Raw genomic sequence first — 16635 nt, 5'->3', positions numbered from 1 at the left:
TATTCAAGACTCACTGCATAATGAGTATATAATATTCCCTCGTATATTTAATACAATCCCTATACAAAAAACATCGAATGCAATTAGTTATTATGATCAATATAGTGAATGAATGCTGCTAGTATCTCTTAAATGGATTGTGCTTTGTAGCCTTTGTTAAACTGTGACATAATTGAAGTTGATTCTAATTCTGAATATATGGAACAACTTATAAAAAAAAAATTCTGAATGTATGGAACTTGTATTTTAGTTAACTTTCTAAGTTCTAACACTCTGATTAAGCCATGATATTTCTTTTAACGTTGCTTCACATATTGTGACTATAAGTGTGGCAGTTATTTAATTTCAGCTATGATGTAGCTCTAGATTTAACTTTGGGCAAGGAAAAAGTAGGTCGTAGATATAAGTCTCATTGGGCCATCTTTCACTTGTAGAGTGATGAATCTATGTTGATCTTGAATGAGTCGCTATAGATTTATCATGATTTTAAGTTAGCTGAATCTTCTACTGCATTTTGTTTTATCTGTTGAGCTTGTTTGTTATTCTCTTTAAGTGATTTTTGTTGAGATTCTTGATTGTTATTTTCATAGTAATTTATTTTCTTTCTTCCTCATCTTTTTTTAGTTTAATTTATAAAATGAAGTTTGTTTCAATTTTACGAATAAAACTTGATATCTAGAGGTTTCTAAAGTGTATTGTGCCCTACATTTTAGTTCTAAACTGTTTTTTTATTCTTTTTCCAAGTAAAATTCAACTCGCAAAGTGAATTGAGGTGCTAGAGAAGCTGATTGCAAATAGAAAATGACCTGCAGAAGCTCATTCCATGAAGCCTCAGCAGCAGCAACAGCAGCAAGCAAAAAAGCAAAAGTAGGCAATATAAATGGAACCAATCCGATGTGAAGTAGAATTAAAAGAGAGAGGACCAAAAGCAATGGATATAGAGTAGCACTTTGTGTGTCATGGATTTTTTTCCCGTATCTTGAATTGTGTGCTGTAAATTGGGTAGGTTATATTTTGAGCTGTGTTCACAATTACCGACATGTGTTGTTGTGAGTGTAAGAAGTATTTTGATTGTAAGTTACTTGAATTGTGTTGAATAAAGTCCCAACAACATCTGCTTATAAAGTATTTTGATTTTAACTTCTGAATTATGCTAATGAAATTGAACCAGGTGTTAAACTGAGACATAATTGTGTTAAAATGGTTTTTTTTTTTTTCGGGTCTCTATACAGCTGCATCCAACTTTTTGAAAATTCATCTTAGTGTGTAAACCATGATCAACCACGTAACAAACATCTATCCCCACAAGAAACAACTGTCCATCTTCACATGTTAGGAGTTGTGTTTGGCTACCACAACATCCATTTCTCACTAGTACTCTATTTACACACTAGAAAGATGCTTAAAACCATTAAAATTACTGACAACCATTCAATACTTTTAATAATGAGCTGTAAAAACCAGTAGAGCCAAAAACATGTCAAAAAGAACTTGACAAATCATTAACACCAAAATCATTAAACATGGTTACAACCTGGTTACAACCGTTCAATAACATTACAAGTGAAACCAAAAAATACATGTACAAAATACAAAATACAACTTGTACAAAATACATATTTTCCCAACATGGTACACCAACTCCACAATATTTACAACTTGCACAAAATACAAGCTCCTCCCCTCCATTACAGCCATGTACAATTCAGTTAATATACTCCAAGTCCCACATTGTTAAACCACAACAAAGTCTCAAAATGACCACAAAATACAAAGTCTTCTACTTCAATCATAGTGAGGATAACAATATCATTAAAGTCCCAAATCTGCATTAAATGTAATTAGATATCAACATCATGTTAACTTCATTTTTATTTGGCTAAAAAATAAAAAATATATATATATATATATATTTAAAAATGCTCACGAGTGTCTATATCTACATCTTGGCTGATAGGAAAATGAGTGCCCTCATTCACCAGCAGAGCTGTGTGAGGTTGTATCTATAAAAACACAAAACAAAAAGAACATGTTAAAATAGAAACACTAAAATATATGTGGAAAAAAATAAATCATACCATTATTGTTGATTGTGCAGTCAATGGAGTACTAAACTCAGTTTGGGTCTCATGTTCAGATAATTGAATAGATGTCTGATAACCCATGATGAATAAATGTTAGAAGCAAATGTAAAAACAATTATATACGCACATATTAAAAAAGAAACACTAAAATATATTGTAAAAAAAATAAATAATACCGTCATCCTTGATAATGCAATCGATGGAGCACTAAAATCATCGAGCGAGATATGAGTTAGGGTCCCATGTTCAGATAATTGAGCAGATTTCTGATAACCCATGATGAAAATATTTTAGACAAATGTAAAAACAATAGTATACATATGATTTAACCAACACACCAAAGCAGGTGAGTAACCTTATTTTGTTTACTCTTTCGGGTTTTTAGTCTTTTTCTTGATTTTTCCAATGTAGACTGTTTTCTCTTTGATGGTGGTCTCCCTTTACTTTTCACCTTGATTGGGTTTAGCACCTTATCACTATTGCCCCCTATGGAAGCACTAGGAAGATAATTAGAAGTTGTCCTGTCATCATAAATTGTGGTCATCTGTATATATTCTCCACTTATATGTTCTAAATGACACATCAACTTATTATAACCCTTCTCGCTACAAGATGCGGCTGATGCTATTTCATAAAACTTGTGAACCAATTTATGATATCGTTGTGCCTCAGGATTTTCACAATGCTCATGGTAATTGCTCTTCACAAGTGTATATCTTCGTCGCAAATCTTTCCTCCAACGATCAAGGATATATTTTGAGGGCAATTTGTCCTTGTTTAAGTAAGTCAAGACACGCAAAGCATGTCTACATACTATCCCTTTGAATTCAAACAATAGACAAGTACATTTTAATTCAAACTCATCCTCATTAAATGTAACCCAAAAATTCGCATGTTTTATGAATCCATCTCTGATCTTCACCTCGTCGACCACCTGATAGGTATATAATCCATCTTCTAAGCTAATCAAATCAGCACAACAGTATAAAAATCCTCGAAACTCGTCCTGAACTTCTTTGAATTTTGTGTTGGTGTACACTTCTTGCAGTTGCCTCTCAATGGAATAATGACTAATACATGGAAACTGAGTGTTGAAGGAGCTAAAATCAACAACCGTCTCATTCTCAACCTTTCGTCTCAAGGCATTATCATATTGCTCAACAAATTGTTTTAAAGTTGTTTTAGAATTTACATATCCATCAAAAAAGGCATTCATACTTTCACTTCGCTGCGTTGTAGACATACCGGCCCAAAAAGTGGTTTTAACATAGGTTGCTACCCAAAGATGCCTCTCAGAATATAGCCAAGTCAACCATGCATTATCATGGAGGTCATAAGCCGTGAGTAGTGCTTGCCACTGCTCCTCGAATTCATCACAAGTTAAAAGAGTCATATACACACTTTTGTAAACAACTCTTAATAGCTTCATACTCAAAGCATGCCCCAAGTTTTTCCGGCAATTTTTTCATAATATGCCACAAACAGAATCTATGTTTGGATGTCGGAAAGACCCTTGCAATTGCATTTTGCATTGCCTTATCTTGGTCAGTGATTATTGCATTTGGAGATCGGCCACTCATACAATCTAACCATGCTTCAAATAGCCATTCAAAAGTCTCTGTATCCTCGCTTGATATCAGCCCACATCCGAGTAAAATAGACTGACCGTGATGATTTACTCCCACAAAAGGAGCAAATGGCATCTTGTATGCATTGGTCAAATATGTAGTATCGAATGTTATTACGTCTCCAAAATATTCATAAGCAACCCTACTTCTAGCATCCGCCCAAAATACATTTCTTAACCGGTTTTCATTATCAACATCCATCACATAATAAAACCCCTCATTCTTTTTTTGCATTTTACGAAAATAGTTATGGAGTGCTTCCGCATCTCCCTCCCCAAGCCGAAGTAGCCTTGCCTCACGAAGGTAATTACGACAATCTCTTTCTCCGAAAGACAGATTCTCATAACCCCCTGCATCAACAACAAGAGATTTAAAGTTTTTGCACACGCGTATTCCGGCCATATCATTTACTTCAAGTTTCCTCTTTGTGTGAGAATCTAACTTCTTGTGGCATCGAAAAAACCTTGCTTTACTAGGACTTAAAGAATGAGTGTGTTCAAGCACAACGCATGACAAAGTAAACCTTCCATCAGCACATAGAGCCGCATTAATCCTAGCCTTGCACCCAAATTTCTCCATTGGCCTAGGTTTAATAATATTTGAAGATGTGCTTCTTGATATCCCTTCCCGCACACATACAAGAGTGAAGTATTTTAATTTTCCATCATTCCCAGTCCTAGAACTTCTCTTCACCATCCCAAACCCTACCTGTTTTGCATATTTCATATAGTATGATCTCACTTCTTCTTCTGAATCAAAACACATTCCAACTTTCGGTTCTTCCACGATTTCATACCCATTATTTCTACTATCACTTTCCATAGCATCACCCTCATTATCCGCATGTGAGACACCGGACTCCATTTACTACATTAATAAAATAATAATCTTTATATTAAAAAAATACTTCACATCTAACTATATGTGATATTAAAAGAAATGGCTGAGTTGTTTTTTAATTAGGTTATGCAATAATTAACTGTCAAAGGTTCACGACAATCAATAAATAAATACTTCCCAAAAGTGGTTTTGAAATATATATATATACATGCAAAAATAAAATTTACCGACATGTAGTGGATGATGAGGTGTAGTGCAACATTTGTTTCATTTGGCGATGTCGGGAGAGCAACTTGTGGCGTACGACGTCGGGAGTGGAGCTGCATAGTGATACATAGGAAGGGGAAGAGAGTTGGGCGTGGAGGTCACCGTTGGCTTGTGGTGGTGATCGATGATTTTCATGGGCCACAATTTGTGGATTTAGCGTAGGGGAACTAAGGTTGTCCATGCTTAACCCAACTAAAAATAAAAATCATTGTGGCATATTTAGCAATAACAGAAATTTTGTAACCATCACCACACATTATGAAATTAGAATGGTTCAATATGGTTAGAATTATATAAATACAGAATTGTATTATAGAATTATAGAAAAGAAGAAAAGTATATAGCTAACACATTAAATACATCCAATGTTTAGGAAATAACCCAAAAACGAATGTAAAGATTCGCAAAACCTCCATTCTCCAGCACCCTCTTAAGTAAGTTTAGGTTTCATATTATAAATAATTCAAGTAGTCCCATTATAGCCAGAACAAGTTAATCAAAACTAAAGATTGAGGCATATTACATACTCACCCCGGAAAGAAAACTAGAACAACTTCTTGTACCCACAAAATCATACGAAAATATGAAAGGGAAAAAAAAAAAAGAACTTTAAAAGCCATGAGCTTGCCTGGGTCGTCAACATATCTACTGCTAAGCTACATAGCTGAAACATAATCATAGGTTTTGTATATACTGTTAACTGATATGAGATAACTATGATTTTAGGCAATAAAGTTGGATGGTGTACGAGGGCTGCTTGATCTAGTGTATATGTTTTAGAAATTACTTAGATTATAGTTTTGATGCATAGTGATGCTTAGACAGATTGTATGATCAAAGTTGCTTCAGAAATTACCTAAGTTGTATGAATAGGATTTGGCATTTGTTGTTTATGGTCAATGCCACCAACTCTAATCATCCGTTATTCATGCTCGTTATCCTTGGAAAGCAAGTGCGTGCACTGGTTTGTAAAGATAAGAGCATATTTCTACATTCTATAGAATCTGAATGACTGGATTACAATCCACATAATATAGAAGAAAATGTTAATAAAGGAGAGAATTTTAAGAATGTTGACAACTTCTCTCATAACAGAGCATGATAAGCCAATAGCTTATGAAACTTGAAAAAGCACAATCTTAATAAAATCTTAGAACTATTTTTACACCACCAACTAGACCCGAATAAATTACCAATATGTATTTATGTTTGCTTGATACTGTTGAATACATTGGAGCTTCTGAGTTTTTAATGGGATAGCAATGTGCCACCACTGTTTTAAACTAACTAGTATGATATTTTTTATTGCTTGTCTTCAAAGAAAAAGTCTCCTTACAGCTATTTGTTGGGCCACTAAATAGGTTTCATGCATTGGATGCCAAAAGCAACAAATATTTTGACTTTAAAGAAAAAACAGAGCAATATATCAGGGAAAGAAAAACAATTTGTGGAAACAAGTCATGGTGAAAAAGAAAAAAAGCTAACACATGAATCTATACCGAAAGGCCGCACGAAAGACTTCCCAACAACAAAAACATTTTTCATTGCCAAAGCTTCCATGACAGAGTATGACCACATGGTGTGCTCAATAGAGCTCACACTAAACATCTCCATTGTCCTTATAAAATAAAAATTATGCTAAATAAATTCTCTAAAATCAAAGGGAAAAAACACTAGAGAGGGTATGCGTTAGAGACAAGCACTGCTTGAATCTAGTTCGATAGGGTAAATCCATGATTTTGTTGGGTTAGGAGTATGTGATTGTGAGTGTAAATATGATTCTTTCCCAGAAAATGGCAAGAAATTTTTTTGGACCCTTGTGCGTATAAAGCAATTATTTTTTTACTTTTGTATAGAAGATGGATATGTTGTGGAGTTTGGTTGGGTTCTTGGTGGCATGGGACAGAGTTTATTCTCGTGGACCCAGCGACTCCAAGTCGAACCATGAGAGAGAGATGGATGAGTGGGATTGGAGCTCAACGAAGGCCTTATTCAAAGAGAGAACTCTCTATGATGCCGATGCGGACAGTGGTGGCCGGAACAAGGATTTTGTGGAAGAAAAAGAGAACAATGTCAGTAAATAGACTTACCTACGGCAGTACCGATGCAGACGGTGGTGGCCGGATTTACAGAGAGACTTACCTTCGCTACTGGAGTGGATGGTGGTGGTCGGATTTTGAGTTTGAAATTTGGGTAGATGATGCGAGGTGCGGCGTTACTCTCAGAAAAATTTCTGGGTTTTTTTTTTTTTTGTTAAACATCCCGCTAACACTGACTTTAGTCCCGCCAAGGCCTTGTGTAAGAAAAAAAAAAGTGAAAAAGTAATGCCACGTAGGATGTTGTAGAATTTGTTGTGGGTCTATCGTTTCTCTTTCTGAAAAAGGGGAAGAAGACCATCTAAATGAAAAAGACGAGATCCCAAACCCAGAAGAGACTAATAACAAAGGAAAACCAAAAGATGACCTTCTTTCATGGGTAATTGGTATTCTCATGCTTCAGAGCCGGTTTTTAATTTCACTTTGGAAAAGAAAAAGAAAAAATGAAGACTCCGGAAGAATTATGCCTCTTTCTATTTCTTGCTGCATTTGTTTCTGCAAGCTTTTGGTATGCAGCTCTCGTAGTTTTTTTTATACATAAATTCAACACAAGGTATTTTTCTTTACGTCTCTCTTTGCTTTTAACAAAGGCAACTCTTAGCATCTACTTCTATACTCCTTTTTAATCAAACCACACGAGAATACTCTTTCTAACAATGAATTTTCTTTATTTTCATTTTATTTTACAACTCTGTTGTTGGGTTTTTGCAGGAATAAGAGAAAGAGGAACACTTATGCTTCTTTTCATCACAAGTTGTTAAGGTAGTGTTTGTGTGTGGTTGAGAAAGAAAGTTTACTTGTATAGACAACAAGAGAGAGGAGAGAGAGGGAACCCCTCACTTTCTCGGACCAAAGAAACAATAAGAACTAAACTTGGGGGAGGGTCGGTCGGTTTGATTTGGTGTGTGCAATTCTAGCACTAGCCTATTTCACCCATGAATGGTTGAGGGTTTGGATTATACAGAGATGAAGGAGGTCGCTGGGCTTCAGAAAGAGTAAGGGTCGTCGAAGGAGAAGATCTGAGGAAATTTAGCTAGAAGAGAAAGGAGAAGATCTGTGTTTTGGTGTGGGAAACAGAGGCTTACGGTGGCTTGGGTGCAGTTGGCGTCCGTTTTAAATGGGTGGTCATGCGTGGGAGGTAACTAGGCTGAAAGCACAAAATTGCTCTATTTTGGTGCTTTAAAACAGAGGAGTAATGGCAATGGGGAGGTTTGCTGGGCTATTTTCATGGAGTCTCCGACATGAAGCAGTGCCTTGTGAGATGGTTGGAATTGCCTTGCTTGAAGGGATTCACGTGTGGTGACGGCAGCTACGAGGTGGAGATGCTTCACTAAAGCTTGAAGGTTTGCGACCTTGGTGGTTTCTTTGCTCAAAAAGGGGGGTCATACATGTTTGGTTTCCTGAGGGAGACAGATGCGCATGGGGCACTAGGCGTCTTCAAGGGAGAGGGAGTGGTCCGACGGAGATGGAGATGGATTGAGGGAGAAATGAAATTTTGAATAGGAGAGAGGGGGAACGAAATGGAGAGGGAGATGAAGGAAAAAAATAAAATGGGTGACGTGGACACGCCGGTTGCGCACCAGTTGCATTAGGCAGTTGTATTATCATTTTTGTGGAATAAAATATCTATTTTAAGTATAGACAGTATCTAATCTAAAGATGGAGAAATGTTTGGATTTGGTGTTTTTTTTTTTTTTTTGAATATTTAGATTTTGTGTTGGAAAAATTATTTACATCAGCCTGCTATTTATATCAACCTCAACACACTTAGTGCATTGAGTTAAAAAAAAATAAAAAAATTGAAACTATGATGTGTGGAGAGTATAGATGGATGTATAACCGGCCACTTTGTGTTGCTCATACGTAGAGCTTCATGTTTTGACTATTAAAGTCAAAATTTTTAGTGCATGACATTTGGCTAATGGTCTAACCGGACCATTTATACCAAGCTAGGTAAAACCAGCAAAGGGTTTCCCCAAAAATCTCAAACCCTAGAAAGCCACCAGTTTTTTTTTTTCTCCTTTCAATCTCTGGAGGGTAACCGGAGCCCATTCTCTGAAAAATGAAGACAGTCTCCGGTAAGGTACTCTCATCGAAGCCAATCTCTCTTAAGAAGGCAACCTCGATTCTCTCCACCTTCGCATCCGCCGACAACGGCGCGTCTCCGGCAATCTGCGCCTACCTCCGACGCGCCCTGGCCTCGTTTAAGGAGCTGAGACATCACGAGAAGGAGGTCGGAACTCGACGTTCCGAGCGGAAGCACGAGAGGCCCAAACAGGAGGTCGTTAGCGAGGTGGAGGCAGTACCAGTGAACCCGACTCGGAGTGCCGAGGTGAGTAAGGCACCCAGTCAAAAGCAAAAAAGACATCGACTGGATAGTAATATTAGCGGAAGTCCCGTTGGCAAGGATGATAAACCGACCCAGAGTGTTGTTTCCGGTCCGGAAACGAGTCATGGGGTTGGAGACAACGTGGGAGAGAAGGGAAAGAGAGAGAAACGGGGGAAGAATAAGCAGAAGGGCGAGTTTGGTGAATTCAGGGATAATGGAGGTACTGGGAGTAATTTGAAAATCGAGGCGGAAGATGATCGGGGTCAAGAGACGGGTGAAGGAGATGATGGCGTAGTGGGGACGGAGAACCAGAGAAAGAGGGACGGAAAGAAGAAGAAAAAAGATGGGGATTATGTTGAAAATGTTGAAAATGATGGGATCGAAGAGGCAAAAGGGAAGTTCAGGAAGAAGAAAATGATTAAAGAGATTAAAGAAGAAATTAAAGAGATCGGTTTAGATGATTCGGAGACGGCGGAGCAGCAGAGTAATAAAAAGAAGAAGAAGATTAAAATTGACGGCGATAAGTTTGATAACAATGGGGTTGGCGCTGAGGACAAATATGATGGAAGTAAAATGAGAATTGAAGAGGTAAAGAAGGAGAGCAAGAAGAGGAAGATTGAGGTTGAAGAGAAAAAGGTGGTGGATGATTCAGAGGAGCAGTGGAGTAAGAAGAAGAAGAGGAGGAAAACTGATTGAAATAGTTGACTTTAGGCAGTTTAGCTATATTGCTGTTGGTGTTGCGTTTGGGATCTGATGAAGATTTTGTTTTTTCTCTTGGTCGAATTGAGGGTATTTTTTTTGTAACGCGTAATTTTTTGATGCAATGGTGAGGGAATGCCGTTTTTTGGTAGCTATTGATTGAAATGCCGTTTTTTTGGTAGCTATTGATTGAAATGTTGTGGTTAGTGTTGTACCTGTTAAAGCATAAAAAGATGTTTATGTCGAGTGTGCAATTAGATGGTTGATGAAAGAAGTGATCATTGAAAACAAAGGCAGCATATGAGTATGTTTTTTTTTTTTTTTTTTTCTGTTAGAAAATTGCGCTTCACTCCTTTGCTAATGCTTCTGCCTGTGTCTATATTAATTTAATTACCCTAGTGAACTTAGGAAGACACCTTCCCTACATACTCTGTAGTGGCAGTGATTCTTCACTTGGTTTATTGAACTATAAGTTTCATTGGATGCTGATGTAACGGGGACTATGGAAAGATTTTCAGGTGCATTTCTTATGTTTATGACAGTTTTAGTTATGGTTTGGGCACCTTGGTGACTGTTTGGAACTCATATATTGCTTTTAGGATGCTGATGAAAGTGATGGCTACTGCATGTAATTGCTTGACTTGTCTTTTTATTATAGAGAACGTTCCCAGTTTGGATAATTGTGTAGTTGGGATATTTTGGTTGTTTCTAATTTGCAGCTTCTGCCTCTATCCAGTCTTTCTCATTCTTAGTGCATATTCATTCTAACTGACCGTTGTGATGTTTTTGTGCTTGGATATACCGATCACGATGTTTGTTGCAAAACTTTCCAACCACACATTGTGCACATCGCAAAACTTTCCAACCACACATTGTGCTTAATACACAACATTATGCAAAACTACAAGGCTATGATGTAGAGATGATATCCAATGCTCTGCAACATGGTGCAAAACTAGTTTGCTGCTGAATTTGTCAACTCTGTGACTCTTGGTTCATAAAAACTGAGTGAAAAGGAAAATATTACAGAGTCAAGTCTCTTTGTTTTGAGTGAGAAGGAAAATGGTTACAGAATTATATATGGCGCTTTAATTAATCGTTTTTCCTTATATCATAGATATATTTTACATTTCCTTGGAATCTTCTCTGCCTTGTTAAATGAAGTGATTTCATTCAAAAAATTCTAATGAAGATATATGAGCACTGTTGATCCTCTTTGAATCAAACCCACTGTACATATAGGAAGATTGTGTGCTTGAATCTGTGCAGTTTTATTCCAAGGCAGAACACATATGAGCAAACTTAACTTTAAATGGGCATATTTTACATCTTAATTGCGAAGTGTAGTGACTCATCCTTGCCTGCATGCATTCCATGCCTAAACAAAAGAAGAGAGAAAGGAAAAAGTACACGAGTTATCAAATGATGTACAATCTGGAGTTAAAGCATAAGCAAAAAGAAATAGAGCCCTTTTCATTGCTTGTCCATCAATCATTAAAGCATCATTACTTGGCAAATGATATGCAGGACGGAGAGGACTACATTGACAAACTCTCATTTTTATCTGAAAGCAAATATAATAACAGTATTCTGTATATGAAAATATTTAGGTTGTGGTGCTTCTTTTTTCCAGTCTTTTGTCTCAGTTGTCTTGCTTAATTCTCAGTGAATGAGTAAGATTGGCTAGAGAGAGTTGGAACTGAGTTACTTAGAGGATGATCAGGAACTGAAGCGAAGGCAGCCAGGTTACTGGTTTTGTTAGCCTGAGGCCTCTTTGGGAAGCATAGTGAGGGTTGATGAGTCCATTTGCTTTGATCAGTTTCTCTCGGCAGTAATGGAACCAGAAGGAATTGCAGGTAATGAGCACCTCTCTTTTACAGTTTTTTCAAATTCTGAACAGGAGTTTAACTATATGTAGAAACATATCAAATGGAATAGGGAATGCTGTAGTCGATTTTTTTTTTTTTTTTTTATAAAATTACACATAGGAAATTGGTTATATATTAGAACCAGACATGAAAATCAAATTCACTAATCAAGAGAAGAACTACGGCCGTCTTGATAGTGTTGACAATAATAATATTGTTGTTAATAAACAACTATATTTATCTTTGAAGTCGTAGGTGTTTTTTTTTTCTCTTGTATATGTCCTGCATGGTTGGGCTATGCCTATTTTCATTTCTTTCTTTAAAAAAAAAAAAAAAATCATTTCTACCAATAAAACTTTTTCTACCTATCAAAAGAAAATATTTATCTTTAAACTCCTCCATATGTTTTATTTCTGGAAGAGAACTTTATGGATTCAGGACTTCTCTATTATGAGCATACAAAAAGGCCCCTGAGCTTGGTGCAAGCATGTGCAAACTGCAAAGAGGCTAGTGATGCCATAACTTGATTGGTGGAAGGAACATGAGTAAAATGTTAGCACTTAAACATGCTGATCACCTATGTCATTTGCATTTGTGGGATCGTCGTTTTTGGTCATCTTGATAAGACTTGCTTGCTTAATGACCAGCTGACTGTTGAAGTTGTACATGATTCCATGGCTGTAGTGATGGGCACATGCTACTTGGTACTGATTCGCATTGAATTATGGGGAAAACTGGGTATTCGTTTTCAGAATGAAAAATTCAGTCCATTTTACATTGGCTCTCGTTCTGCTATCTTTAATCTTTATGTATGAAAATGCAGCTTTGGTATATTAATTTCATCCCCTGAAAGCAGAACTGATATGGAGCAAGTCTCTTAAGTGTTATTCTGACCGAAACTGACTCATACATTGGACTACATAGCAAAACACTAATGGGCATGTGTTGCATTGCGCATCTCAGATTCGGAATTCCCCTCTGATGTTATGTTTTCTGCTAAGCATGTGAAGATGCATTTGCCACATTTTAGAACACAATACAATAATGCCTAAGTTTGAAAAAGTGGAAGCGGTCCACTTTTTAACCATAGAAGCTCGAGCCCATGGAATGAATAACATCGTTTTAAGGAGACACTTGATTTTATCACTGCCATTCAAAATACATTATCACTGTCCTTGATGATTTCTCATGGTCAACTCATAAAACTCAAAGAAGTAATATCAATTCAGCGTACAATCTTGCTAGTTGGAGGCAAAGATGGATTGCCTCTCAATACCATATATTTGTGGGAAATTTTCTTTTCCAATAATTTTTTTTGAAGGTCTTTACACTATCTATGTGTCATAATTTATTTAATTTGGAAGATAAATTAATATATCTCCTATTTAGAAGAATATTTTGGCCATTTGAAACTAAATGAGACTCAATACTATAGATACTATGGCTCCAAGCAGCTGACCTTGCGGCTTGCTCTCAACAAATAAAAGATTAACATTCCAAAGCAAAATGTCAAACAAGTATCAACTGAATCCGAGAAATTTATACGGTAAGAAAAGCAATGGCTGATGATATTATTGAGGCTTCTCGCATTAACATTTGAGATGTAAATGTCAAAAAGGAAAAAAAAAAAAAAAAACAGAGAAAAAAATGGCCACTGTTTCTATCCTTAGCTCCACATGGACGAACAAAATAATTATTGAAGAACAATCTGCCAATATCGAAATGATGGAGGGGTCAAAAATCTAAAAAGGGTTGAAAAAAGTAGTGGGGGCAATTTCTAGTTGCAGTGAATCCAGAAGTAAGCCGAAGGTCAACACTTGGGAAGATCTGCCGGAGGAGGAAGCAGCTTCTGATTTGGGAGTTTACCATCCAAGACTAACCAACCCATCTTCAAACCCCAGCTCGTGTGGATCTCTAGGTGGCAATGCATGAACCATACACCTGTTGCCACATTGTCATCATCACCAGAACAAGTCAAAAACATGTTTAATTTATCTGAACATATCAAACTCTGCAATTTACCGAACACATCCAAAACTAAATTGTTCTCACGAGGAAAAAATGGTTTTGTGAATCCTTCAGATTTGTTTGTCTAAATTTAGCATTTCATATATGTAGGATTGGTGGTTTAATCTACTGTGCTATATATAGTTTGCTGGTCTTGATTTCTCACCTGGGTTATCTGCCTGAAACCGGATAGCAACCCAACCCCCTGAAGGCACACCTACAGTGTTTCTTTCAACAGGGTCCACAAGATTGAAGTTTGCAGGGTCCTTATTTAGATCAAAGTTCCCAAAACCTTGCCCAACAACAAAGAAATTAAAGCCATGGAGATGAAGAGGGTGGCTTTCAGCACCAAGAATACTCGTATCCTGCATGATAAGCTCCACACTAGTGTTAAAAGGCAGAACTACTAGCTTTGTCCCATTGCTCACCATGGTGTTGTTAGGTGGATTGCCGGTATAGTTGAATGGGAAAATGGGACTGCTCGGAAAGTCAGGACGATAGACTCCATTCGACTGCCCGAAGAAGTGGGCTTGGAGGAGGGCAGTGGTTGGGAGTGCAAAAGATACATTATTAACAGAAGCTGCAAACCTTGTTCCATTAGGACCCTGACAAGTCTGGTTTTGCTGGCAAGGGGTTGTTCCAAGTCCTATTGTGAAGAAAAAACGCTTATCTACTTTTTGGGGGACATTAGCTGGGAACCGATCACTTGCTAAGCTACGGAGTTTGTTTGTGAAATTGGTAGCAAAGGAAGTGTCATTCAATGGAGGGAGAATTGGTTTGAAGAGTGGAAGCTTTTTAATTGAGGGGGTTGAGAGAGTTTTGGATGAAAATTCGTATTGTAAGATGCCAGCAACAGTGGAATTGTCGAAGGTTCCCAGACCTGTAACATATGGTCTAGCAGTCATGAAGAATGTGGCGTTTGGGAAGTGGGGTTTGGTCTTTAAAAGAACATTTGTGGTCTGTCCCGGGGCTATGAGAAGTGTGTCTGTCTCAAAAGGTTTAACATAAACAGCATCAGCTTCAACAACTGTGAGGGTATGGTTTGCAATGCTGAAAAAGAGCTCGTCATTGAGTGCCGCATTGATTAACCGAAGAAGATAAGTCTTTCCGGGCTTCACCTTCAATTTGAATGCATCTGCCAAAAACCATGCATTTATGCATAAAACTGTCAAATGCTTGCCAATTAAGTTGATGCATATATCAGTTTCGAAAGTGGAACATTTGAAAATGTTCCATTTTTAACATTTGATACCTCTAGCAGAGCAGTTATATAGTGGCCCTGGAAGTCCATTGATAGTATAGGCGTCAGAGACATTTGGGCCACCTCCTGTTTGCATGGCTTGGTTAATCACTGCCTCAGGATCTGCATTCCACCACTCCCCTGAAAATTTTTTGGGGTCAAAGTTTGCATTTCCATCTCACTATAGTTATAAAAAAGTTAAAACATCAAATACTTTTTCATCGTTGTGGGACTTATTTCAGTAATGTATTGAGTGCATAAAAACAATGCCTGCAAATAGATTTTTTCTATCATCAATGGTGAAAAAAGAGACTTAAAACTTGTTGTCTAGCTTACCAAAGATAATGGGAACTTCCTTGTAGGGTTGGGCAAATGGGTAAGGAACACCACGCTTGGGAAGAATGATGAGAGGGCCATAGACAGTTGACCTTAGCCATGATATATGGGCATGCCAGAAAAGGGTACCTCTCTGGCCAACAATGGTGAAGTTATACACATAGCTGTGGCCATTTTGTATGGGACATTGAGTCACATATGCAGGTCCATCGGCCCACCCTGTTTGAAGCTGTCGAATCCCATGCCTGTTTTAGATAAGTTTGTGATAATTGCAGATTAGAAAATGGAATTAGAAATAATAAGCATGAAAGTTACATATTTTTGTAATGATGCATAAAATATGAGTACATTCACATTACCAATGGATGGTGATGTTGTTCTGGACATGGTTAACCACTTTGATAAGAAGCTGGTCACCCTCTCTAGCCACAATGCGAGGCCCAGGAAACTGCCCATTTATTGTTACCATGCTTTTTGTGTGGCACAGTCGTGTTACATTTTGTAGTTTGACCTTTAAATTAACACAAGTGTTAAAAGAAGGAACAAAACAAAAAAAAAAAAAAAAAGATTTTCTATTTTTGTTTCTTTTTCAGAAAGAAAGAAAAGTACAAACTTCTAGATTTGCTTTCATAATTAACAAGTACTATTCTTTATGGCTAAACCATCATTCGATCATCATCTTTCAGACGTCGTATAAAATGATTGATAGATAGACAAAAAATAACTTTTTTTTTTCAATCATTTGATACGACGCTAGATAATGATGGGAGGATGATAGTTGTACAGGATGATAAATAACACTACTATTCATAATTATTTAGTTGCTGAGTTATGAAAAACATACATCAAACTTGTAGTGTCTGGTAATGCCTGCAATTGTGAGCTCAGGAATGAGACAAAAAGTCATCAATGTGAACAGAAAGACTCCTGAAAATGCTGGTGAGGAAAGATCAAGAGAAACACCCATTTTAGTTTCTGTCTTTAACCTGAAACTCCCCCAAGTGTATACTGTTCTTTTTCCCTTACACTTGACTCTGCATGCCTCAAAAGAGACTTTCAAAAGGTGTTTATATAGGGATATGAAGATTGGTTGAGTGGGTGACAAAAGTTACCTTGGAGAAAGGTTCATATGAACAGAAGAGAAAATGACCAGAAGAGCTTCTATGACTATATTTTAATGCATATCAAGGAGTAGGACCAGTTAGAACAACTTTGGAGTGGTGTGAAAGACAATTTTGACC

The 16635-nt window shown here is 37.1% G+C and overlaps 2 protein-coding genes and 1 pseudogene across 5 annotated transcripts; 1 reads left to right on the top strand and 2 right to left on the bottom strand.

Moving 5' to 3' along the window:
- Positions 1-1709: 1709 nt before the first annotated feature.
- Positions 1710-4576, bottom strand: LOC109021871 (annotated as a pseudogene).
- Positions 4577-8849: 4273 nt separating this feature from the next.
- On the top strand, positions 8850-12586 carry LOC108979078 (putative pre-mRNA-splicing factor ATP-dependent RNA helicase DHX16). Of its 4 annotated transcripts, XM_035690230.1 has the most exons (3): positions 8850-11799; positions 12250-12363; positions 12459-12586. In XM_035690230.1, exon 1 carries the CDS (start codon positions 8978-8980, stop codon positions 9938-9940), a length of 963 nt encoding a protein of 320 aa, XP_035546123.1. In that variant the 5' UTR covers positions 8850-8977; the 3' UTR covers positions 9941-11799; positions 12250-12363; positions 12459-12586. The 4 variants fall into 4 exon arrangements, with proteins under 4 accessions (XP_035546123.1, XP_035546124.1, XP_018805208.1 ...); XM_035690231.1 differs by lacking the exon at positions 12250-12363; XM_018949663.2 differs by having other exon boundaries at positions 12250-12586.
- Positions 12587-13367: 781 nt separating this feature from the next.
- Positions 13368-16419, bottom strand: LOC108979069 (laccase-17-like). Its single transcript, XM_018949655.2, has 6 exons — positions 16239-16419; positions 15754-15905; positions 15395-15639; positions 15071-15199; positions 13985-14953; positions 13368-13752 (listed from the first exon to the last, which is right to left on the bottom strand). The coding sequence occupies exons 1-6, from the start codon at positions 16359-16361 to the stop codon at positions 13622-13624; spliced, it is 1749 nt and encodes a 582-aa protein (XP_018805200.1). The 5' UTR covers positions 16362-16419; the 3' UTR covers positions 13368-13621.
- Between the last annotated feature and the right edge of the window lie 216 nt (positions 16420-16635).

Source organism: Juglans regia, chromosome 5 (genome assembly GCF_001411555.2).
Source record: "Juglans regia cultivar Chandler chromosome 5, Walnut 2.0, whole genome shotgun sequence".
NCBI classification, from domain to species: domain Eukaryota; kingdom Viridiplantae; phylum Streptophyta; class Magnoliopsida; order Fagales; family Juglandaceae; genus Juglans; species Juglans regia.
This window is presented reverse-complemented; position numbering and strand designations above follow the sequence as displayed.

Coding starts and splice junctions, on each gene's coding strand:
- LOC108979069 (XM_018949655.2), bottom strand. CDS start 16,361: ATGGGTGTTTCTCTTGATCTTTCCTCACCAGCATTTTCAGGAGTCTTT. Junction 15,906..16,238: donor CCAGACACTACAAGTTTGAT/GTATGTTTTTCA, acceptor GTTAATTTAAAG/GTCAAACTACAAAATGTAAC. Junction 15,640..15,753: donor AACAACATCACCATCCATTG/GTAATGTGAATG, acceptor TATCTAAAACAG/GCATGGGATTCGACAGCTTC.
- LOC108979078 (XM_035690231.1), top strand. CDS start 8,978: ATGAAGACAGTCTCCGGTAAGGTACTCTCATCGAAGCCAATCTCTCTT.